The sequence below is a fragment of the Solea senegalensis genome, linkage group LG15 (genome assembly GCF_019176455.1).
Source record: "Solea senegalensis isolate Sse05_10M linkage group LG15, IFAPA_SoseM_1, whole genome shotgun sequence".
NCBI classification, from domain to species: Eukaryota; Metazoa; Chordata; class Actinopteri; order Pleuronectiformes; family Soleidae; genus Solea; species Solea senegalensis.
This window is the reverse complement of record NC_058035.1, coordinates 15637474-15663897: the sequence shown is the minus strand read 5'-3', so window position 1 is coordinate 15663897 and position 26424 is coordinate 15637474. Positions and strand designations below refer to the sequence as shown.

Below are 26424 nucleotides of genomic sequence, written 5' to 3'. Positions count from 1 at the left end.
TCAGTTTCCCCTTAGTCGAGAAATATCTTCATTCTTTTTTTTGTTATGTGCCCACCAGTGACACTTGGTCCGAGGCTTGAAACCGCTAATTCCGCACTTTTTAGACCCACTCGTAGGGGGATGGGACCTCATTCCATGAATGTAAACAGTATCCACCATCTTTGCTAACAGGACCAAGTGTCACTGGTGGGCACGTAACAAAGAAAAGAATGAAGATATTTCTCAACTCTGAAACTGACGTTGGGAAGCACAATTTTTGTGTCTCACTGTGTGCGTTACAGGAGCTGCAGGTCCACACAGGGAAGTATAGAAGAAGAGACAGTCTGGGATCTATGCAGGTCTTGTTACTTGTGCCATTGTCTCCACGTTTATTAAATTCAGAAAGCCAGAAGCCAGCAGTTTGTAATACCTGAGAAAGGTGACTAATTAATTATGTGTAAGCAGTGTGGCTGCGTCAAACAGTGCAGCAGATGTGCAGCATTAACAACCACACCGTTCAACCTGACCAAATGTCCAACTTGCCATTACCAACAGTCATTATTGTACTGCTCTCAGGCCTTTGGCAAACACACTGCCTGCTGCTGCAGCCAAATACTTCAAATTGTGACTTATCAGGCCAGAGCACCATTTTTCTGCACCCCCAGTTCTTATGTTCTCGTGCATACTGGACTTGAATGGCCTTGTTTCCATGTCAGATGTATAGCGTTTTGGCTGCAGTTATTCCATTAAGGCTACTTCTGGCCAGACTTGCATGGGTGTACCTGCGTCCCACGGGTCCCCACTATAGTTCTGAGTTGATGCACAATTTACATTCATTTATTATCGTATTTTGTGCATACATACAGTTATATGTGTATTACGGTTATTGATTACTTATTGATTCCAGTACATACTTGTTGGAGTTATACTGTTGATGCACATGTATGAATCCAGGCTGATTGATCACATGACATGCGTCCACTTGACGTGCGCATTAAAGTGAGAATGATGGAGACACAGTTTGTGGGTTAAGAAGTGAGTTGCAGAGTATTTGTTCAAGCAGCTGAAGGGCAGGAAGTGTAACTCAATAAACAGAGAGGGAACAAATGGTCTCAGACATGATGCAAAACAATCAGTCTGCACATCCTGCATTTCTCTCTCTGGTGCATTCCTTTTGTGCACTATGCTTCGTAATAAAGTGGGGGGGAGAACATAATGTCTGTTGTAGTGCAAGTGTTCATCTCTGCAGCTTTCCTTTACCTAAGTAAAATGGTCCGGCGAGAGCGTTGTTTTTCAGATGCTATGGCGAAAAAAGTGCACATAATGAGTCCGTGTGCGAGTAAAATAAAAGTTTCCTCTGAATGTAACATTAAATGTGAACGAGAACAAGAAACATCCATCCATTCATTTATCCAGTCCCAGCTGACACAGGGTCAAAGGCAGGGCACACCATGGGCAGGTGGCCAGTCCATCAACATGGCCGACATACAAAGACAGAAATGGAAACAGAATCTGCAAAATGACTTACTTCCAGAGAGAGATTATACTGGTCAGACATGACAGACAACAGCAGCAAAATTCTACCCTGCAGTACATCCCTCTATATTTGTGGTTTGTCAGAATTCAACATGGTGGCATTCCCACTCTGTTTTAGGTTTAAGGTTCAGAATGTGTCCACTGTGAACTTAAATCCTTGGATGTTCTTAAGTGCTAACACTACACTATCAACATGTTCAGTTTCTCTCTGTGATTTGGAATTGTTGCTCCTTGTTTAGGACAACTATCATCCTCGCTCTTAAGTGATTGCTTTTGTTGGAGAAGTGTATTTGGTGTTTTAAGTTGCTGCAGACTGAAGATTTCCAGCTGCTGCTTCTCATGAAAAGCTGTAGCGGAGCGCATCTGCGACTTGTGCTTTTTCCTCTCACTTTAAATTTTTGCATGAGTGGAATGGCACAAGAAGAAAGAGTCCCGCTGACATGTGCACACGCTCAGAACACATTTTCTGTGCTGTGTGTGTGTGTGAGTGAATCACCACCGGCACCTTTGAGCTGCTCCATGAAAAGTCGTGTCTGCTGTGAACAGGTTTACAAGATCTACAGTAGGTAGAGCGATCACGGGACGCTGTCACACTGTTAGCGCAGCGACCGTGGATTGAAACGTCCATGCACCTCTGGCTTCGCTCCAGTCACTGATGTGTTTTCTGTGAGCCGTCACCGACTGGAGCTCGGCCAGAAGTGCAACATGCACAGATGGTTGAACCTGTGAAGCAGTTTCTCTCTCTTATGTGACTCGCTCTTGTGGCATAAATGTGAGTTGAAACCGAGAGTTTATTTATTTATCACAGAACGAGCAGAAGGGGAAATACCTGGAAAGCATTTTTTTTTTACTCTCCCTCTTTGTTTCGACCTGCAGGTCACTCCTAATGATGCTGTACAGTTGCCCGACACTCTTTAATATTGCAGTCACCAAAGCTGACATAAGCTTTGGTGACATAATCCTCCACCAGCTCTTTTCATGTGCTCGATATGAAGCAGCAGATCAGTGCACTCAGTTACGTTGTTTCAGTCAGTTCACTGCAGGAAACTCCAGGAAACAAGTGCTTCTCTTCTCTTCTCTTCTCTTCTCTTCTCTTCTCTTCTCTTCTCTTCTCTTCTCTTCTCTTCTCTTCCTCGTCCCAACAGTGGAAACAAAGTCCGGCCTGAAGTGTTTAAAAATTCTCGAAGGCTTGTAAATTTCTTTTACTAGAGTTTTACTGCTCTGCAGACGAACTGCCAAACATGCTGTCTGAACTCTGCTGAGTTGGGAATTGTGGGTATTGTAGTGTCGTGTGTGTAGCATGACTTGATTTTCAAATGTTTTTAATTTAAACACATTTAAAAAAACAAATACACTGCAATCACAATCACGCCACTGCTCAAGAGTGAAAAAGACCTCCCTCCCCTGTCACCAAACATAAAACCCTGCCCTCAGCTTACAACTGACTGAATACTGGCTGAATATTGTCCATTTTGAAAAATGAATGTTCACCCTTCAAGCGAGTTTTTACAGCAGTTTTCAAGGTTGGCACGAGGTTGGCACGAGCTCTACACTACCAGTGTTCAGGGAGAGCGATGCCGCTGGGTCAGCCAAATGGTTCGTTTTGCAGATCCAAACAATAAATTTGACTATTTTGGACCAAATATGAACAAAGGAAAACAGAAACTGTTCTGTAGCATGCGGGGAGAACACAAGATTGGCCCAGATAACCTGAATAAGTTCATAAAAAGTTCAAAAAGATTAAAAGAAAACAAAATAAATGACAGAATAAAACAAATGTGAAATCTAAACACCTTCCTCCTTCCAGCTCCACCCCCTCGTCCAAATACGGTCTCTTCTCGTGTCAGAAAAGCAAGATCACGCAGATGGAACTGCAAACTCAAGGTTTCAAAAACAGCAGTTCCCAAAACCAATGAGTGACATTGTGTATGTTGCCACTTGGCACACACACTCACAGACGGGATTAATGTGTGTCAATGGGGTTGGGATTAGAGCAGTGGACGGGTGTGAATTCAAGCCTGTGATAGCAGAGGTGTGCTAATCCTTCACTCGCCCCTGGACATCACCTGTCACATAGCATCACACAAACCTAGTGAAGACCAGAGAAATGCCAGACGGTAAATAGATAATAGGTGTTCTTGTTGGGAAATATTTAAATTTAGTTTAGTTTCTGGCCTGAATAATAAAACCTGACACACAATGAACTGACTTAACCCTGCACACAAACCATTGCAGCTTTTTTGATTAATCTAAACCAGATTTAATAGGAGTAAATAATTTGTGTGACACACATGACTCACACACCATTCCTGTCCCCTTTTGTTTTTCTCATTTTGTGGCCATATGCTGAGATTGTTGCACATTTCACCTTTGGCAAAGCCTCGAAATCTCTCTTGTCTTTCTTTTGGGTACTTGTATTCAAAGCACTACCACGAGCAGAGTGTTGCTCTTTCATCTTTGTTTTAAGATTGTTTTGAGTTTCACACAGAAGCTGGGAATGTTTCCAGGGGAGGGAAATGTTCCCATACAGCAAATGATGTGTCAAACAAAAGAAGACTCATAGTTGATATAAAATAAAGTGGGCTTTTCTATTTTTTTACTCACCAGTACTCACCAGAGAGAGAGAGAGAGGGAGCGAGGTGGCGATGGGTGGAAGATGATGAGAGAAAAGAAATGTCGGATGGTGGAGGTAGAGGTCTTGTCTTGCTAACCCTGATTCCAAGAGGATTAGATGTTTGTAGAAGGTTTAGAGATGAATAAACAATGTCATAGTTCAGCTGTGACCTTTGACCGATGTCATGCAGTTAGGATTTTTGAAGTTTTGGGCGTTTGGGATCTGGTTCACGGGTTTCTGTGTTCTGCGCCTGAGTCTGCTCTCATGGGTTTTTCCTGCTGTGTGTCTTCTGAACTTGTGACTGGTATGGGAAGCCAAGAACTTTGAGCAGGATTAGCTACCTAGGTTTCCTTCAGCCTGTTTTCATGCACATTTTCAATTTGTGCTTCACAACACCAGAATGGAAACACGGAAAATTTGGAGAAAAAAAAGTCTTGAAATATTGCATTAAATTTGGCGTACCCAATAAAAGGAAGAATGAGAACGAGTGCAATGGAAAGAGTTTCTGCGAATGAAAGAGAATATTTAGAAATGACATGAAAGGTCCCTCCTCTGCTTCCACATCTCAATGCACTGGAAAAATAGAGGAAATGGCGGGTACAGCGGGCGAGAGGAGGTTTGTGTGGACTGATGAGGAAACCACAACATTCCTCCACTTAGGGCAGGAAGCAAATATTATTACAATAATGAATTGAAGCAGCCATGAAGCACCACTGTATATGAACCGCCATTGGTGCTCTCATCAAGTTGCACCTTGGTATCTTTCTGTGGCGATGCAGACTTGTGTTCTACCTACTGCTAATCTTGGTGAAGCAGTTGATGGAAACACAGATACATGCACGTTTTCTCTCACTGAATCTTTGATGTAATGGAAACCTTGCTATACAGTATATAGCCTGCTTTATTTGGGATATTATGTGTTTTCCACATGTCTGTAAAGCACTGGATTGGATAACGTTGTACTTCACGACCCTGCGGAAACATGCATACACTTCAGATTTCTGTGTTTATAGACTTTAAAGATTGATAAACTGGATTTCAAACGAGATCGAAATCTGTTTTTAGTGCTGTCAAGCTATTAGATGTATTTTTTTTTTAGATTCAAAGAATTTCAAGAATGCCAAGACTAATGCAGTCTTGATGTTTTGAAAGGCTTTCATTACCCTGACGATTACATTAACTACTTCCGGAAACCTGGAGTTTGTAGACGTGAACCTTGGGAGCGTCCAGCTCGATTCAGAAAGCCCGTTCCAGAAACACGACAGTCCTCGTGATCCACCGTGCGTGTCCCGTCCAGATCGTGACTCCAACAGAAGAGCCAGGCAGTCTATAAATACATCGAGGAGGACAAAATCATTCGGGATGGCAAGAGAGCGAGAGAGAGGAAGATGCTCCTGTGAAAGATGGAGAAGATAGAGGAGAATTAGCAGTTAAATCATGTCATGTTTTACCCTCAAACATGATATAAATCTTGTCTGAGCCCATGTTATTACATGTTATTTATCTTACAGTGGACTTAATCAAAACTGTGTCAGGAGATGCTGATATTATGAAGATAAACAAAAACCAGAGGGATAAAAAAAAAAAAAAATCAAACAGTCTGGTGTTAAGAATACCAATTTTTCCAAATCTTCAACTGAACAAACAATAAAACCACCGTCCCATGTTTCCAGTCAACATGGGACAAATCCAGTGTGAATATTTTCTGGCCTTTGTTTACTTAAGTTCTCAATATACTTGTGACGGCATGTGGAAAGAAATCGTTGCAGTCTAGCGAAATTTAGATGTAATTGCCACATTAATCATCAGCTCATTTGCATTTCTCCATGTTTTTTTTCCACTTCACTTTTTTATTACTGTAAACATTTCCTCGGCATCATTATATTATTTCCACCAAATCTGCCCACTGATGTGTGGTTCTCCTGACTTTGATCCCACCAGACGTCGTCATGAAGCGGCGGGGAAAACAAGGGGAGTAGATTGTTTGTTGCGCTGCAGGACACGGGGAGATTGTTTGTGTTGATGAGCTATTTAATTAACAGGTGGATGAATGAGTCTGTGAGGCAGAGGGAGGCCAGCTGGCTGCAGGAGGGGAAGGAGCGCTAAATACATTTCTTTCTCAGTCCTTTTTGTTCATCTTTGATGTTGTTGTTTTTTTCTCAGTACAACAATAAATAAATATAAAAGAAAAAGCATCTACTCGGACAGTGAGTCTGTGTTAGGGCATGTAGATGTTCCTTAAGTAAGTTTATATGTTATTTGTAGGTCCTCTCGTGTGAATGTACACACATGCATTTGCAAGAAGACACACTCACAGTAAATTGATGTTTGATATGCCTTGAAGCAGTCTGGACTAGAGCTGCAACTAACGATTATTTTCATAATCGATTAATCTGTTGATTATTTCCTCGATCAATCGATTCATCGTTTGGTCCATAAAATATGGAAAAAATAAAAAATAAATTAAAATGTTGATTGTTGTTTGTCAAACCCGGAAATTATGATGTTCTCAAATGTCTCGTTTTGTCCACAAACCAAAATGATTAACTTCTAATGATTTCTTTGTTATCCAGAGCAAAGAAATGAAGAAAATACTCACTTTTAAGAAGCTTAAACAAAAAGCAAAAGCTTTCAACCGATGAATCGATTATCAAAATAGTTGTCGATTAATTTAGTTATGGATTAATAATCGATTAATTGTTTCACCTCTAGTCTAGACACACTCATTTCCGCCTATAGAGAACTGCTGCTCACTGGATGTTTTGTCTGTTTTGGACCATTGTCTGTGAACCCTCGAGATGGCTGTGTGAAAATCCCAGGAGATCAGCAGTTTTTGAAATACTCTGACAAGCACACCAGTCACTTAAATCACCTTTCTTCCCAGTTCTGATACTCACTTTGAAATTCAGCAAGACATCATGACCACTAAAGGCACTGAGCTTGTGCCATGAGATTAGCTGACTAGATATTTGTGGACATTTCTAGTTGAATAGGTGTATCTAATAAATTGGCCATGACTGTCTGTGAATGAAAGGTCCACATTGAGACGGAAGTGTGTGTTTGTGTGTGTGTGGAGCATCTTCCTCTTGGTGTTTCTATACTGGTATGGCTCCACGTCACAGGGGCGAGGACTGAATCATTTTCAAATCAAAATCACACTTTGAAACATTGCAATTATAGCAGGCTCCAGTTTTATTGTAATGTGTTTTTTTTATCATCTATTTTGAATGGTTTATGCCAATTTATGCATTTTTACGAGTTTTTAAAACATTTCATATCTCTAACTTCTTATGCTCTAGCATTCGTGTGGAGGTTCATAGTTTGATGTTATCTACGGTGGTGATCGTCCGTTTCGTCAAGCAGTGAATATTCAACTGAAGGTTGAAGCTCAAATCAAATTGCAATACCTGACATAAAAATAACGCAGTTACGTATTTTAAAGTCATTCAGATCTAGTGAGGGCATTTTAGTGAAGTGATGAGGGCTTACATTTTAATTTTAGTGTTGAAATTAGTTTCACATTAGTGTTAGGCCTTTAGTGTAAAGGGCTAGAGGATATAATATATCGATGAGTGTCCTCCACAGAGATGGGGAAATAAGATTTGATGTACGTGTGTGTGTGTGTTTGTGTTTAGAAGCCTCAGAGCAGCTGCTGCCATCAATCTCTCACCGAGAGTCAGCCACTCATTAAAGACAGCTACCCACTAACGGTGTTAGCTTCAGCTAATTACATTAGTTTGCTACAGTTGGTAAGTTTGTCATGGTGACTATGAATGTTTCCTGTGGGAGGAAAAACGTGTCATATGATAATGGTTATACATTGAAAAACTCAGTAGCTATATCTTTGTAGCTGAGATTTGACTTTTAGATTTGACTTTTTCCCTTTATAGACAGCTAACAACAGGTCATTATAATAATTTAGTCCCTAAATCACAACAGACATCATACTCCAGCTAATACCCTGCAAAGTACCAGTGGTATGTCGGCCCAGTGTTGTGGTGCACATGATGCCAAAGATATTTTAAGGCTCATTGTACAGGAATACTGGATGTTGCCCAACTACCAACTTACTTTTTAGTCATGCCAGTAGTGCAGCCCCTATCAAAATGCCTTAATTACTACTGGATGACGGAACCCATTCCACACATAGTCATATTCTATGGTTAGTCCCTCACCTTAAACCACCTTGCATCTTAAAATTGTAAGGATAAACACTTTGATAGTGTCACAATATGGCCAAAACATAATTTTAGGATATGTCTGTAAATTCTGCATCCTAACTGAACCGAAATTCAAATTATGATAGTTTGACCTTTTTTGGGGTCTGTCAAGAAGCAAGACTTTTTTTTTTTCTTCTCAAAGATGGCTGACTTCACCCCATTCAAGCCTCTGCCAATGTATCTGTGTAACAGACTCACCAGGGTCTAAATTCTTGGGCAACGTGTGTTTATCACACATTCTAACAATCCTCTGTCGACCCCTGATGCTCATATTGCAGCCACACGGAGACACCAAAAATAATACTTCACTCCCACTCTATGGGGTGAAGTAAAAAGTCCAAACAGAATATTAGTTCAACGAAAAGCTCCAGGGGTCGTGGAAAAAATCAGTAACTGTTTGTTGGATTGCCCTAAAATCTGGGATGTATATGTACTTTACTATATATGGCTATATGTGACAAAATGGTAAATATTTATGCAGAGCTGCTTTAGCCTACAGTTTTGCCATTTACCCACAACATGGGGTTAAGTGTCTCACACAAGGACAGTTGGATTTAAATTTAAGCATTCAAAGTGTGTTACACAAGAGGAAGTGGTCATAGATAAGTTAAGCCTGTAGAGGCCCGACCCAGGTGGGACTTGAACCCACAATCCCCAGCTTCGGAGGCTGATACCTTGTCCATTAGGCCACTGGGTCTTTACTCACACTCCACCACTCGTCGACATCAGCATGTAAAATGGGAATCGAACTTACAACGATGACTCGCTCTACCGCTGTAGCCCCACAAGGTCCATTTAGATGTTATTTTATGTGTTTATTGTTATTTATTGACCCTAACTTCATTTGTTCAGTAGTATATTGAAGCGTAAGTCGTCTCTCGTTATTATTGTTATGCAGGAAAAGAAATGGCTTCTTTTCCTGCAGGATACAGTACATGGCGTATGTTATTCTTCAGAATAAATAGATGATCAAAGGTCAGCACAGCGAGTAACAGAGTGAAGAAGGTGTTCTGTCAGGTCAGCTGCGTGTAAATAATTGACTGTAGCACAGTTTGGAGACATGACCCCTCTTCCTCCCCCCCGTCCCTCCCTGGCACTCTCTCTTATTCCCCTCACTGCTGGTGTTAAAGTTTAATGAGCCCACTTTGCTGAAACTGTTCAAACAAACAACCTTGTTGACAAGACAAAGCTTTGCATTAACTTTGCCAACTTTGGCAGTAGTCTGTAAACTACTGAAAAAAGAACCGAGGCAGACCTCAAACCTCAGTGCCATAGCCTGGATGCAGGTTGGTTGGAAATAGATCCTCAGCACTTTAACTGCAGTACCGTTACCTCAGAGTGGTCTAGTTGGCTGTGTTTTACGCAAAGCCACAGTCACGCCCGGATAGCTCTGGGTGGCAGTGTTTTCATTAGGACAAACTGTACAGTTTGTCATGCAAGTTTGTTTCAACACCCATGTTGGTAAAAATAACCCCATACATGTTTACATCATTTTCCACCTCCCACTCTCCAAACTCACTCTAACTGAACAAAGATCAAGTCCGTTGAACCCGGTTATTTCCCAGAACAGATGGAATCAGGTGTCAACGCCAAATGAATCTGTTTTTGCCAACTGTGGTTTCTTGTAGTGTTTTACCTGCTGCTCAGGCAGAGCATACTTCTATAATATGATTTGCCCATTTTCATTGTCGTCATTCCTCTGATTTTCTTCCCTTCCTTCCTTTGCCTCAATGTCTCCACCAGTATCCCGTCTGCAATCCCAAACTATCTTAATAAAATCTCCACATGGTCTGTCTGCGACAGTAAGGGAAGCTGCTCCTTCTCCTTGTAATTCGCTTGGTACGCACAGCACTGAGCCACATACATAGTCTAGCAGATGTGGAGAGTGAGCTGGAGGAAGCAGCAGCTGGCATCGCTACTCCTGCATTTGACCTGGATGCTGTATACTGTTCTGTGTACGATCACCTCCCCCCGATGATCCAGGGCTCGGCTTCCAGTCTATAGGATCCACACGAAATCCAGACTGAGAACTTTACTCTCAATCCCACTTGGTGTGTTTGGTTAATCTCAATGTTGACTCACCATCCCTGAATAAGAAACTAAAATAGTATTCTGTGAACCTGCCTGGCAGCACATCACTCATCACATTCACCAAATACTCCCGAATGTACTGTAACAGCGTTTTTGAGCCACAAAAATGGAGACATTTGAAAACACTGCTGTCTCTATTTTCTTTTTGAAAACTATACATTTTAGTCTGAATGGGCAGAAATGGAGGCCTTTGAAAATGGTGACCCAAAATAACCTAAATTCACTTCATGATTGATGGTTATTGGGCAACAACTTGACTGTCAGCTGTAACTGACAATCTCCATTACACTTACTGTCAGTATCAGTTTCACTGTGACACAAATCCCTGCTCTGGTTTTTTCACCATTGCAGTTTCTTGTTAGATTTTCCTGAAACTAAAGCCGTGTTTCAGTCATGGTACAGTTTTTACAGGGTTTGGTATCGTACTGTATGGTTTGGAATGTTAAAGCACTCGGTTAGTCTCACCATTAAAGAAACACCAGTCGCAAGGGAGTGACGCCCAATCAGCTGACTGTCGTGGGTCTATATCCACCCTGTACCGTACTGCACCATTATTCTGGTATGCCAAGAAAAGGGTGCTGAAAGTGGAACGGTTGGGGCCACTTATTTTGGTACTATTCCTAATGGAAACGCGAAAAAAAAATATACCGAACTGAACCGTTTCACTCAGTGGAAACAACTGCAGAGAAGAGAATCAGAATAAATGAAAGATGAATGAATTACATTTTGGTTCATCTTACACAAACACATGCAAAAACTAAACAAAAAAAAACATTACAAATAATGAAATTAAAATAAATAAACTGAAAGAGTGTAGGCTAAAGCTTATTAACACGTAACCTCCTACACAAAATTAAATCATCACAAAAACCTGGTTATTCCAGCAACAAAAGATAAAAACATTTCTGTCATTATTGTCAGCCCTTGTTAAAACAGATGTCCTATTAAGTCAAGTATTGTGTGATTAAATAATTATCACACACTGTTTGAGCGTGTTCAGTGAAATGCATGTTTTAATCATTTTCAGAACAAATATACAGAACACCACAAGTTCAATCCTTGTGGTGAAAATGCTCTTTTCAAATAAAAACGTTGCAGTGTGGATGTCGTCTGACTGCATTGTTGCCGAGAGAAGAACTGAAACACCACAGACGACGTTTGGCCTTTTCAAGTCACAAATGAAACATGAGAAAAGTATGAAATTGAATTGTGAGGTAAAAGGCAGACTTGTAAGAAAGTAATTGAAAGCAGTCACACAGCCAGGTTTTTGTGACATAACAGTAAATGCTGTAAAATAGTAGTTGGATGGATCCAACATTTGTACAGGGCTCAGTTGGAAAAACACAGGTGTAAATCATCCAAATAATGATGGCTGAGTTCCAGTTAGCTTCTTCCCTTTCAGAGTGCATGCTGACCAGTGTTGTAAGGTAACAAAGTACAAATACTCAGTTGCTGTACTTGAGTAGAATTTTCACATATCTGTACTTTACGTTGTTATATTTCTTTTACTTTTACTCCACTACATTTCTTAAATAAAATGTGTACTTCTACTCCGATACATTCTCCTTAACCATCTTCGTTACTCGTTACTACAAAATAAAAGTTGAGTTGGTGACGTAATGCCTGATTGTTGTCGCTAGTTGTTTTTCGCCAGCGGCTCGTTGTTTACCGTAAACATCAGAACTTTTAGGATATGGTACTTTTCATACTCAAGTACAGTAAATGTCAGGTACTTTAAGACTTTTGCTCAAGTAATATTCTAAAAGGTGACTTTAACTTCCACCAAAGTCATTTTCTGGTAAGATACCTTTAAGGTACTTTTCTCAAGTATGGCTTTCAAGTACTGTATACAAGACTGATGCTGACTCACTGTCCTGACCAACCCAGAGTGGAACACAGCCACTGTTAATGTTATCGGTAACACCTGCGTTAAGCAACGATTTCAAACGTCTCGTGGAAGCAAAAGACCTTGGAGAAGACAAACTCCTGACCCTCTGTGATCCTCTCAAACTCACACTGCAGAACTGAGTCAGCACAGACAGACAGATGCAACAGAATAAATCAGCCACATGTTGAAACCTAAAATAAGCAACACTAAGTGAAATGATGTGCAATATTTCCCAGCACTGATGCTTTACTGTTTAACTAAACAAACTGATTTAGAGCCCGTGCATCGCCTCTCCAGTTTGCTTCAGTGTGTGTCATGCTGCCCCGTCTTTGTAATTTTCCCATGGTAACCATTACCAAAGACTTATGATGTTTACTCCGCATTACAAGTGCCTTAAAAGCGCTTAATTGTGTGCTAACAAGTACTTTGACATGACTACAAACAAGATGTGTGGCTTTTCTGGGGGCGTGTGGTTCCACTTTATATCCATTTACTTGGATCATTATGCTGCACAGTGAGCCCTCATTAAGAAAACGGAGCTTGTCTCGTGTTGTTTACTCGTTGGCGGTATATAATGGTCTGTAATCCAAGCAAAGCAGTGATAAAGAAAGATGAATAACAGGTGACACAAGTGTTTATCACCTCATTGACAAGTAGATGCAGACTGTGAACACCTGCGTTTAGAAACAGGGTGCACAGCGACTTGACTTCTGAAGCTGCAACTCCAAAACTCCTTAGTGTCATTTATATTTCCCAGGCATATTGGCCCCTTTGACCCAGTTTGCCCGTTAAAGCCGGTAAATAGGGCCATGACCCCAGCTAGCAAGCTGGATAATGGATGCATCTGTGGCGGCGGAGGTTGGCTGGCTGCTCCCCCAAGTGGGGCCTCTCTTCCTGGGGCTCTTAAATGCAGAGAGCTGGGGGCCCGGGAGCTCCATAGATGACCATGCATCCTGCCGATGATGGCTCTACCATAAACGGCGGTGAAGTGGGAATATGTTCCAGATGCTGGGGAACCGAGCACACACACACACACACACACACACACACACGCTAACACACATACCCATGAACATTCAGCCATACAGGAAAAAAACGAAGCCTTACACATATGCACAGCTAAGACACGCTGAAACCTCTACCAGTGTGGGCCCCAGGGAAAATGAGTTGTGAGCCCGCATGGAGACAAAAGGTCAAGGGTCAAAGACCACATTAGATCATCCAGTCATTATTCGCATATAGACGGCATTGTGTGTATGTGTGTGTGTGTATGAGAGAGAGAGAGAGATCTGTAGACAGAGGGAATGTAGAGCAGTTAAAAAGGGAAGGTGTATCCTTTACACCACCACACCCTTTCTGTTGCATACACTAAGTGCATGGGGAGCGACTGACACTCCACAGCCGCACTGATGCCTCCGCAGCAGCTGTCAAGATGCTGCAGCTGACTGACAAGAAAGTTTGGAGACACTTTCACAAACAGGTGGTTATTGCAATTTCATAACGGCCTTCGGCAGTTTTTAAATAGTTTAATAGCTCATGTCTGGATGGAGCGATGCATAATTAAACAGCACACGTATCACACACAATCTCTGTCTTTGAGTCGATGATCAGCCACTAGTTTGTGGCCAGATAGTGGTTGAAAATAGTCCTGTTGTTTCTCATCCTCTAGTTACTGGCCATCACTATAGATAGACCTCCCAACCATAATCTGTCTGTCTGTCCTCTCTGACCCACAGCGACTTCCTGCCTGGTCTCTTCTGCCTGGTATCCCTGAAAACAAACCACGCTATTACAATGTACATTTTAGCAAATCACACAATCAAGTGCATATCAATGTTTCTGAAGTCCGTCAAATCAAGAGAATGAAATGTTTGAATGCAACATTTTGGCAAATTGTTTCATAATGTATCCTGTCAACATTAGGTAATGTCGTTTACAATCATTTAGGGCAAAAATCTCACCTGGGAGAGGATTTGTTGCAGTAGTGGAGATTCTGGTGTTTTTTTAAAAAAAAATAAAGATGATGTTGTTGTTGTATGAGAAAAGCCAAGATCTTTTCTTTGCCCCAACTTGGTGCTTTTTTGTGCATAGGTAACTCACAAAAACAGTGTAAATAAACATGAATATTTATGTGTAAATGCAATGTATTTGTGGTTCTCAAAAGCTGAATACAGTGATTGAATACTGCATTAATACTGCATTAAACGAGTAAACACGCCAGCGGGAACCTCAGCAAAAATCTAGGCAGAGGAAAAATCTAAAGCAGAGGAAAAATAAGGTGCCTTTCCTCAATTTCTTAGTATCCAACAGTTTTGATTAATTAATTCAATAAATAAAACACATCTATCCGGTGAAGAATAAGTGGCCTTGCTGTGTTAGAGAAAAGGTGCGAGTATCTTAATGAGCAAAGTACTGTACGTGCCTGAGGGTTTAAGAGCATTTTTTTGATCTCATCCTCCACCATCCTCCCTCTCCCTCACACACACACACACACACACACACACACACACACACACACACATAGACACACGTTGTATTATGGCATTAGGCTGAGCGATTTCCTTGAAAAGTGTCCCAGAAAAGTCTGCAGCACCAAGTGCAAATGACACATTCTGCATTGTCAGAAATATTATACATAACCCCATATAAAACTTCAATTTAATGACAAATTACTCTGGCTTCTAACATTAAATTAAAAAAATGATGACTCACATGACCTAATCTTTGCAGGAGCTTCCTGGCTGCAGATTTTACTAAGACTACTCCTTTAGTTTCATCACATTTTAGGGTCTTAATGGTCCTAAGATTGTGTAAACATGAGTCTTAGATCATGTTAAAAATGTACCCTTATGCCACCTTCTTTGAATTAAAGCGTCACAGAGGAATTACATGTAAAGTTCTTGATGTAACAAAGGCATATTTTCTTGTCATGTAAATGCAGTGGTCCACAATTTGTGTCTGTGAAAGAGATTTGAAATGCAGCGATGCACGATGGGAGCTCATGCTGCGATTCTCTGGCTTCAACTCGCGCTCTGCTCAAACCCGCCATTAACGTCCATCTGATCACACTGTTGTGTGAGAAGGCATCTGTACTTGTGCCGCCACTTGTGATCACATCTCACCGACTCACTTCCTCTTTTGTGCAAACACACAAACATTTCCTTGTTGCAAAGACCAGAAAATATTGTTTGTAGCCTCTGTGACTTTGACAGATGGCTCTATTGTCACTGCACTTGTGTGAGGTCGTGGGCTTGCGTGTGTAAGCGAGGGAGTGAGTCACTGTAGCACAGCTCTTTAATGAAAGATTTTTCTCATTTGAGGGGGAAATTGAAATTCAATACATGGCGGTCAGTGTTGGTATTGTTTTGGTGACCACAGTAAGTCAGTGCATGTGGAACAATTCGGAGTGTATCAATACCTTCTGTTCATTGTGAAACCGTAGCAGGTAGAGCGATGCCAGCTGAGTCAGGAACCATTTGCGTTCATGCAGATAAAAGACTGCGGCCACATACGTCTCAGAGCGACTGTGAGTGAATTAGTGAGGACCGGGTTTGGACAGAGCCTTGCATAGAGGTAAAGAACTCTGCACTTTCTGAGGTTTCTTATTTTCATTCCCTGAAGGATTCTTTTCTTACATTATTTTGTTTTTCTGTCTCCAAATCAAATTTTACAGATTGTAAATCCTCCTTGTCATTTGTGATCTTTGGCTCGATGTGATTCTTTACTTGTTGCTACCAGAACTGTAAAATACACTTGTGCCCTGTTATACAGCCGCAGGCTCCACTTGGTATCTGTGTGTGTGTGTGTGTGTGTGTGTCTTTAAAGACAAGTGTAAATTGTGTACAACCCAGACACTGCAGTGTTGACCACAACCTGTGACGGTGTCCAGACCACAGGCAGCTCACGACACCACTATTGTGTGTTTGTGTGTGCGTGTGTGCGTGTGTGTGTGTGTGTGTTCCATTGAGAGATGAAACACAGCCACAGTAGTAAGCCAGACACAAGACCCACTAATATTCCATTACGTAGTGCTCTTTTCCGCAACAAGGCTGCAGGCTGGTCACAGTAACATCATACGGCCATGATTAAACTTTCACTCCGTCGATTAGTTGCCTCCAGGGAGACGGTGATTACATTTACTTTACATTGTAGGAATTCTGCTGACATCCTTTTCCAGAAGGACTGACTAACCTATAATTTATATTTCATCTGAGACGTGGTGCTGAAGTTCTAATTCAAGGAAAAACGCCAAATTTGGAGCAGGAGGCCACATGAAGTGGAGTGGTGTATTCACAACGTAGGAGGAGGTGTGGGGTCATTTTATTTGTTTTGTTGGAAAAGTCACAACAGCATCTGAAAATGTAATCTCTGTCTCGGCTTGTATCTAAGTTAAGGGGCTGCCTCCTTTGGAGGATGTGGTCATCACTAAGGGACAGTCTGGTCTGCGAAGGATTTCCTGTTTGTGTCACCAGTTTTTATCAGTTACTGTTGCACCATTTGAGCAGTTCCTGAAACTACTTCCCAGTCAGCCACCTTGTTTCACACTAAAATTAACCGTTATACCCCAAGATTAGTGGACCTGGGTGAACCTGCTAAAAGGCAATAAAATCACATTCCCATTACCAGTGATTATCCTGCACTGGGGTGTTTATTTGTGCATGAATTGTGATGTCACAAACATGCCGGAAACACAGATAGTCTAAGGAAGAAAAAAACATGTGTTAAACAAACATTCATAACACCAGAGGTGGAAAGATTACTGAAATATTATACTCAAGTAAAACTACCACTATTTTGATAACATTTTACTTAAGTACAAGTAAAAGTACTGGTCTATCTTGTGTCTTTTTAATTAAAAGCAAACCTTTACAAATGAAAGTGCTGCCAAAATAAAATATGTAAACGCGGAATGTATGAGTCAACATAGGTCAAAGGTCACAAACTTTCTCACTCACAGGGATCTTAATTAACACCAATTCACCTTTCATTCACGCCAACATCTTTTAATACTCAGTAACTGTTGTGATTTCAAATGTAGTGAAGTGCAGCACTTCCAAAAAAACATACTTAAGTAAAAGTAACATTACAAATGTTAAAGAATTACTTTAAGTACACAAAAAAACCTTCTCAATTGCAGTAACACGAGTCATATCTTCCCACCTCTGGCTAACGGCTGCTTGCACAGGAAATGATGCAGGACTGCACGGCTACCAGAAATGAAGCAGACAAAGGGGAAATTACCATCGTCGCCTTGGTCTTGTGGTCCCACTGATGTCGAATGCAACCAAAGCTGATTGCAGAGTCATTTCACATGGGGGTTAATATGAATGATTGGTGATACATTGCTAATGGTTAAAGAAAATAACATTTAAACCCAAAATTTAAATAAATGATAAAAAAAACACATTCTGAAAGGACTTTTCTTTTTTTCTTTAGCGTTTGCTGCCGTATTCCATTTATGAAAGTGACATTCTCACTGGCACATGCAAATAAATGCTGGGATGAGTCCTTCCACTGCAGGGATGCACGTTATTGGACTTTTTGCCAATATCTGACTTGCTGTATTTCAGAAGTGCTTAGTACTGATATATATACTGTACATTTTCCTTGTGCCTAACCTCAGAGGTCATTTAGTCTCTTCTGCAGCAAAATGACATGATATTTTGCAAACTTGTGTCACAGCAGATGCAGATATACATTTTCTTCATTGTGCAAAATAAATAAACATTAAGAATGTGCCAGTGTATAGGATTTAAGGAGGTAGCAGCCTAGTCAGCCTATTGTTTTAGTCATTAGATACTGATATTTTGCCAATAGTATTGTGTACCCCTGCCCATAAGGTTCTCTGCCACATTTAAGGAGCCTTTTAATGTAGAAATGGTAGCGTGAAATTGCACTGCTGTGACACAGCAAATGCAGCCTCTTAAGAACGTGACCCCTGAATTGGAACAGAGCTTCTATCATGCCAGGGATTGTGGGTAACAGAGTGAGTAGTGATGACATCCGATCACTAACTTCCTCATGCTTGGAAACCCAAGTCATCTGAGGTTGTTTACTGTGGTTCAGTTATAGGCCTCTGCATTAAGTCAGACTCTCTGTGACATTTGCGCTTCTTTGATGAGATGATGCTGACAAACCATTGAAAAATGATTACTGACAAAGTCATTGAAGAATTAAAAGGAATAAGTTGTAAATGTATCTGCAAATTAGAAGGCTTGATTGTGTGTTTTATCATGGCAAACTTAACACATTTAATAATAGGAACATTTCACAGAGGGTAGGTTTAGTCAGTGGGTGGTGAAATGGGCTTCAACATGTTTGGGTGACATCAATAAAAGGAACAACTATCAGGAACAACAACATGGCCACAACCTTGCATGAGTAAACACCAAACCTTTCTGTGCCTCTGAAATTCATTTGTACCACATTCATGCTGCATGACTACTCATGTGTGACAGTTAAGCAACAGGATAACATATTTTGGGTCTGCGAGTGGTTTGCTTATGGCTATAATTGGATGAGTAAGGCAGGCCGACACTTTGAAAAGTGCTGAAGTTAACCAGATCCACAGAGTTTGTTTTTTGTGTTAAGATTTCTTTCTTTTTTTTTGTTCACGATCTTGTGGAAACTTATTAAACCAATTTAAAATATGGTTTTGGAGGTTACGTGGAGGTTACAACAACAGGCATATGAAGTAGTGGAAATCCAAAATCGGATTTACAGAAGAACATCATGTTAGGAACAGTGAATTTTCTTCCAGTATATGTCAAGAATGTGTGGCGTGATTAAGTATATGATACATTCAGAATGTCCCTGCTATACTGTTCTAATTCCTTTGTTTTCTTCTTTTTCATTGTCCACATGGCTTTCCTTCTACACGATGAGTAGGTGAGTACCTTCAATCATATATATATATATATATATATATATATATATATATATACATACACACACACAGAAAACAAAAACATAAAAAAAGAAAATGTGCTACATTATTTGAAAGCTTATATATATTGTGTTTAGGTTGAGTTATAAGTTGTCAGACCTTGAAGTGACTTTCCTTACGCCTTCGAGTGTATGTGCGTGCGTGTGTGTCTGGGAGTGCAGCCACCCTAATGGATGGAAAATCTCTTTACACACTCCAACACAAGATCAAACCATCCCTTACTCACACTTGCATAGACAAACACACGCAAAGAGTAAATCTGCACATGTGCATGGAAATGTACTGCAGTCGCTCTTTTCCCCTCTACTTCTCACTCTCACTTCTCTGTGACACACACACACACACACACACTCTCGCACACACACAAACTCTTTCCTCTGCCTCTTTTGTCTTTTGGCAAACTCAGAAAGCTCCGTCATGCTCCAAGTCCTGCGATTAATAAAGTTATTTCAGCCAGAAGTGGCTCATTTACAAAAAAGAAAAAAAAAGAATCAGTGATGGTTTTGTTTTTGTCTCAGTCACAGACTCTGGTTGGGAGCTGGTGTCATGGAAGATTAGCTTTCAATTGCAGAACATAGAGCTGGGATTAGCTGATGAGTACCTGTGTGTTTGTTTAAAGTACCGTGGTGGGTCGTGCAGTGTTCAGTATCTGCTTCGTCTAGTTTGTCAAACTTGTATGCTTGTACTTCTTAGAGTTGGACTACTATCATTGTCCCATTAGTGGGGAATCGATCTATTGACCTACATGTGTCCGCCTCTGCGATGGTAGATGGCACACACCCTTTCAGCTTGTTAGTATAAGGCGGTTTCCTGTTTAGGTTGTGGCAAGTTGTTAGCATTTTGAGCTCCATTCAGTCTTTCCACCATTCATAAACTTTCAAATATCAGATTCTTTAAGACGATAGAGCAAAAAAAAGAAATGTACCAGACTGAATTTCATCACGTTTTTGTCGCTATTGTCTTATGCGTCTGTGTACTCGCTTCTTCTGTTATTTCCGGATTTAAGTGCAGGATGGAAATGGGTGTAGTGCAACGTCAGTCAAACTAATGTGTTTGAAAGTCCAATTTTTGTCAGACTAACACAATAATTAGATTGTCTCTAATGTCGTGTAAAGTTACGGAGTATTTAAGCGGGTTTGACTTTAATGGAACCTCACTGATTCCCAAAAGGTTTGAAAATCAACTGAAGAGTCTTCAGTTTCATTTTAAAAACCTTTCAAAAATAGACGGCTAAATTGAAATTGTGTTCCCCTAATTACTGCAATATCGTGTCGCAGGAAACAGAAACAGCATTCTTTTGTGGTGATTGCACACACAGATGATCGTATCAGACCGGGGGTAACTGGACCTCACACAAATGCACATTAGAGCGACATGTAATCCTCTCAGTATCCCAATACAAACTCCCGTACTCGCGTGCGCGGTACAAGCATTACTTTTCCTGCCACACAGGAGTCGGTGTTTGTGTCAGTCTTTGCTGTTGTGTGGAAGCACCAGAGAACAGCAGCTGCACAACACAACAGACAGTTCAGGAAATAGCTAGCAGTCCTGGACACTCACACACACACACACACACAAGCACACACGCACACTGCTGGCTGTGGTCCTGTCAATGTGCAACAGCTGGGCACAGCCGAAGTCATAGACGCAAGTGTAAAGGCATGCGGCCACAAGGCTCTTCAGTGCTTCTGTGCGTGCGCGTGTGTGTGTGTGTGTGTGTTTATGTTTTGTGCTTGTTTGCAGACCTCCAGCAGCAGTGTTCCGCGAGTACACGCCGATACATTATGTTACACACACACAGCGCGGGGTTTGTTTGTTGTTATTCTACGAATAACTGTCAACCATGTAACCAAGCCGCTCAGATCGTGTGACTAACAGTTATTTTGTTATTGTTTCATCTTGAGTCAAATCCCAATTCCAGTTGGGCCTTTCTGTGTTGGGTATGAATGCTCGAACCTTTCTATTCCAGCTGTTTCCAAGACATGCACAGTGAGGTTGGTTAATTGGAGATTTTAAACTGACGTGACACCTCCCGCTTTGACCCACAAAGGACAACTGGAGTAGATAATGGACAGTTTTATGGTCTGGTGTGTTAAAAACCTCAAGTCATGGTTTTATCCAGAAGGATTCGACTAAAATAACAAAATGTTACTTGAGGGATGTCTTAGTTCATGAGGAAATGCAGAGGCAAAGGTCATGAAGAAAATCCAAACGTGTTCCCTGTTCCGCCATCTCTCAGTGATCTGGCAAGGAGTGGACTTTGCAGATCGATCGTAGTTTTCCGTTTCGTGTTGTTCAACAGAGCTGTTGCAGCTTCAGATGAGAGAAGGCACCTGAGGCTGTTTGACACTGCGAGACTCAGTCAATACGTTGCAGATGCTGGTTCACATTAGCTGTGAGAGTGGGACTTGTACTGTTTCTGATATCTACATATATCTATATCTATAGATATATATGTTTAAAGACAAAACATCCCATTTAATCTCACCTGAAAACATGTTTCACTGCTCTTTTTGTTTTTAACTGACATGAAATTGTACAAGGAGGTCATGCCAAACTCTACGTGACTCTGTCGGGCCTTTTCTGAACAAAGGGTCATGTCTGTTTTCTTTAAAGTTTCTCTGAAGCGTTGGTGGCCGCAATGAAGAGAAAAATGTTGACATGGAAATGATTACCATGACTGAGAAGAATGAAAAAAGAAAAAGGAAAAGAAAAAAAAAGCGAGAAGGAGTGGGGAAAAGAAGAATGGAAAGAAAAGGAGCCTGGAGTGAAAGCAATAAAAGATAGAAGCTAAGAGGTAGATGGAAGCTGCAAGGCCCGTGAATTAATGGAAAAAGACACATACTGAAGACATTGCAGTGCGTGGCGGTTAGTGTTAATCAGAGCGGGCAAGAGTCTTGCAGGCTACTCTTGATGGGAATTGGCGTGTAATCAGCTGGAATAATGTTTGGGCTGCGAGAGAGCCCTGTGGGATTCTGTATGTGTGTGTGTGTGTGTGTGCGGCAACAGGCTAGACACCAGCGAAAGCAAAAAGCACATTCAGCAAAACCCCAAAAAATGATTTTGTCATGGCTTTACGCTTTTGATGCTTCCTGTCGTTATAGAGTTTAGTCTCAAAATTCATGTCACAGTTCAACACTGAATGGTATTGATTGTGTTAAAACAGTCAGCAGAGCCATATCCATCCATCCGTCAGTCCGTCCAAACTCATATTCATCCCACATACATTCAATTTTGAGTCTCCAGTTATAACCTAACCCCAATCTGTAAGTCTACGGAGCGTGGGAGAAAACCCACCCACACATGAACATGTACGTTCCACGCAGAAAAGCCCAAACTGAGTTCGACTTGACGATCTCCTCGCTCGAATGCACCTGTGTCAACCACCGCTCTTCATCAAACACTTACCCTCGGCCTCCTCGCAGGAAATACCTGAGCCGCTGCACATTTTTTTAATGTCCTTATTCTAAAAAATGTCCCAGCAGTTATTGAACACCGTTGGGCAAATTCCATAGTTTGTTGGTCTCCTGAGTGAAAATTCCTGACTAGAACCCTGGCTGCAAACGCACATAGAAGCCTCTGTGTACACGGTGTCCTCCCAAAGGACACAGCTGCAGTACGTCTGTCCCTTCACGTCTCGTTAGGGATGGTTGTGTGTGAAATTAAAGGCCCTGGTCAGACCTGGTCTCAACACCCGTCCTGAGAGATTCGATCGCGAGTGTACGGCGTTCAGTGTGACGGTTCTCAACTTGCATTAAAATGCATCTGCTGTCACCACTTTTTCCCCCCCGAGCTTCTTGCCGACACAAAAACACACTACAGATGTGTTTGTGTGGTGGTGTGTGTGTGTGTGTGTGTGGGCGGGCATCTGTGTCTCTTTATTGGTGTGAGTGACAGGCGGCGACATGGAGAGAAAAGGCCCTGTTCAGACCTGGTTGTAACATCCTTGCTGAGTGATCCGATCATGAGAAAGCGATGTCATATTCACACCGGCCCTTCTCATCCCAATCCTAGTTTGTGTGCTTGGGGAGGTGTGAACGCGCAACCGAACTCTGACCCGCACCAAAGAAGCGAACTCTGGTCCGCCTAAAAACATGACAACGCGACTACAACGCAGGGCATTGTGGGTAAACACAACCAGCGCATGCACATGTGTAGAATGATAGCGGGGAGAAATGTCTGAGTCCATTGTTGCAGCGTATATGTGTCGTATGTTCACATACAACCACAGGACTTGATGCAGCTCCATGTTTTGCTCTTATGTGGAGGAAACAGAAGTTGTCCTGCATTAACCAACAGATGAGCCAGTTTTCTTGTTCAGTAATTCTTGATGCAGCTCAGACGCGGAGGGGAATACGTTAAAGTGCCAAAGTGTGAAAGCACAAACCGAGTCCCCAATCGTCTAGCGGACTATTAGGTGTGAATACGACTTGAAAGTCTGATTGCACCCTGAATGTGTCCTGAATGCTTCCTCAGGTCTCGTCGCAAAAACCACCTTCGGAGGTGGTTTGGAGACACGTGTGACTACATTCCCCCGAACATGCATGAACCCAATCTGTCTTCAGGATGGATTAAAATGACCTGCTGCAGTCTCACGGTGCTCATATGATTTATTTGTAGCCATAGAGACAATATTAACACTCATTCATGTTACAGCATGACAGGGGGGCTTCAGTTCACTCGGCTCTCTCTGTGCCTGCCACTCACATAGACACACACACACACACACAAACACCAGACACATCTGTAAAGTCAGACAAAACATGTGATCGTATATCTGCACAATGGTTAAAACGCGATCAAAGATAAGAGGACAGAGGAGTTTGGACGAAGAAGGATTCCCACGACTGGTGTGTGTTGAAATAAGGCTGGAATAAGACCACCAGACATTTATTTATGACACTGAGCCCTTTCCGCTGTCAAACCTCATTTGAGCTGTGGAGTACACGGTATTTTAGCTTGACGTTTATTTGTAACGTTAGAAGACTCAAGCAGCCGATCCCGATCACACCAAGTCGCTCTAGGTTTGTCAGAACGATAACAGCGGCGATGGAGCTGCCAGTCCTGTGGCCACACAGGGCGTTTGGATATAGAAACACATGCAGGATGTTTTGCAGTGCGTGCAGATGGGTTCGGCAGAAATCCCCGACACATGACAGTGATGCTCACCTTCAATCATAAAACGCCACGTTATATGCACATCATGCTCACACAGACAAAAACATTGGATTGCCCACAATTTCCCGCCAATCAAACATCAAACGGCAGACTGCGGTTTCCCAGCCAGAGCTTTAGATGTGGTTAAACGGATGTCATCGGGGCACACGTTTCTCCCATCACCCTCCATTAGCGAAACAGCCTTTCGTCCCCTTTGCTTGATTGTCTGTCTTATCTGGAGGATATCAGTTTGGCTGATTAGGACATTCCCAGAATTCCATCTTTTCCTCTTTGACGGAATGTCTGCATTTCTGCCTCTTGTTTAAATGTCATCTGGAACTGCACGCTATTAACTGGGTTTTTTTCTCTCTATCCTATTTTATGACGGCTCTTGGACAAAATTATATCGTGACTTTACGTCCAATGAAACTGTTATATTAGTATAAAGGTTGTTAAATGGGAGGATTTCTGTTTTTGTCCATTTCATTCACACTCTCACGGAAATATCATGCATTCTTCCTGGGCTGGTAAAAAGGAAAAGTAATATTTTTACATTTTTCGAGCTAACAGCAATGATCCGGTCCTCCAGAGTGGTGCAGTCAGCACAAACTGTCACTCTTTATTTTACTGGTCAGTCAATAACAACCTTAGGAGCCTTAAGAGAGTCAAATGTGCACAGTCAGGAAAGAGAGTGCTATATTTTACTCCACTTACACGTTATTTCTCTTTTGTCTGTCACTCGCAGCATTAATGGTGAGCAAGGCGGCGTTTTCCACCACCTCAACTCCACATGAAGTTCTCTCAGTTCTTTTAGTTTAGTCGGCATAATGTAGTAGTCCACGAAAAATAAAATTGAATAAAAATTGTTTATCCTATCTTTTTTTTTTTTATGTAAATATTCTACTAAACACAGTAGTCCAAAAGCAAAATGAAAAGGTCTCAGAATTTCCAGTCAAAATATTGTCCACATGTTGTCTTTACTGCATTAATTCTGTGCTATACTGAGTGGAAATTCTGGTTTTCCTCTCATTTGGACGACGTTTTCTACACATGCAATTTTCTTTTATGTGGAAAACAAAAGGAAATTCACGACGTGACTCCATTCTCAAACAGCGCGTTAGCTGCTGTGCACATTTGTAATGAGTCCTGTGGGTTGTCTTCATTTCCCTGGTAATTTTAAAACAATCACACAAAGCATTCGTTTCCATATTTGATTCATCAGACGTCGGACGTCCTTTGCATAAGCCCATAAAACGCGACGGATAAACGTTAAATTTGTATTGCTGGGCTTTTTTTCACATTAAGAAGTAATATACCAGGAAGCAGTCAGGGGGAGCTAGTGCTGCACATGATGTAAAAAGGACGTATTTGCTTTCCTCCCAAAGGGGGTGAATGTAATGTTAAAGTGCATAATCTTTCTGTCTCTCAAATACGCACACAGCTGGTGAAAAAAAAGAGCGAACCAATAACAAGAGCTATAGCTGATGTCTTTCCTGCCTACAGGCTGACTGTGTCCCAGTTCCACCAGACTGGAAATGGGGAAAAGCTTGTTCTTTCCCCCGCTATCTATCTTTGTTCCTACCTTTTGTCTTTTCCTCTTCTTCTTTTTTACATGCCACCTCTTCAATTGTGCTTTCTTTGGGGGTGGTTTACACAATAACACACATTTTATTCGTATAGCACCAAATCACAACATGCATTATAGTAAGACACTTTGCATTGCTAGGCCGAGAGGTTACAGTATTGACAGAGAGAGGAGGTTACCTCAACAGTTGGTGTTAGTGGAGAGAAGAAAACTCCCTTTTACAGGTAGAAACCTCAGACAGAACTAGACTCTAATGTGCAGCATCTGCCTTGGCTGGTTGGGGTGAAAGGGAAAAAAAGGGCAGATGTATAACATAAACAACATACAAACAAAGTATTACAACTACAATTAGGCTCAGGCCAATAACAAAACAGAAAATTAGGGTTGCATCTTTTCGTGTCTGATACC

At 41.5% G+C, this 26424-nt stretch overlaps 1 protein-coding gene and 1 non-coding gene across 6 annotated transcripts in view; one reads left to right on the top strand and one right to left on the bottom strand.

The window, feature by feature from the left end:
• The window catches only part of LOC122781649 (potassium voltage-gated channel subfamily KQT member 5-like), a 101229-nt gene that overhangs the window by 33577 nt on the left and 41228 nt on the right, over window positions 1-26424 (top strand). Inside the window, exons 1-2 of one of the 5 annotated variants that reach the window (XM_044045504.1) lie at window positions 15580-15675; window positions 15771-15901. The exons of 2 other annotated variants lie outside the window; for them this stretch is intronic. Coding sequence is in view for 1 of the 3 variants with exons in the window: in XM_044045502.1 (XP_043901437.1) it covers window positions 19209-19216 (8 nt within the window). In the remaining 2 variants the exon portion in view is untranslated. Of the gene's footprint in view, window positions 1-15579; window positions 15902-19170; window positions 19217-26424 lie in introns of those variants that run through there. 2 more of the 5 variants (XM_044045503.1, XM_044045502.1) reach the window with 2 other exon arrangements.
• On the bottom strand, window positions 8974-9046 carry trnar-ccg. The gene has a single exon. It is a non-coding gene; the product is annotated as a tRNA-Arg (tRNA).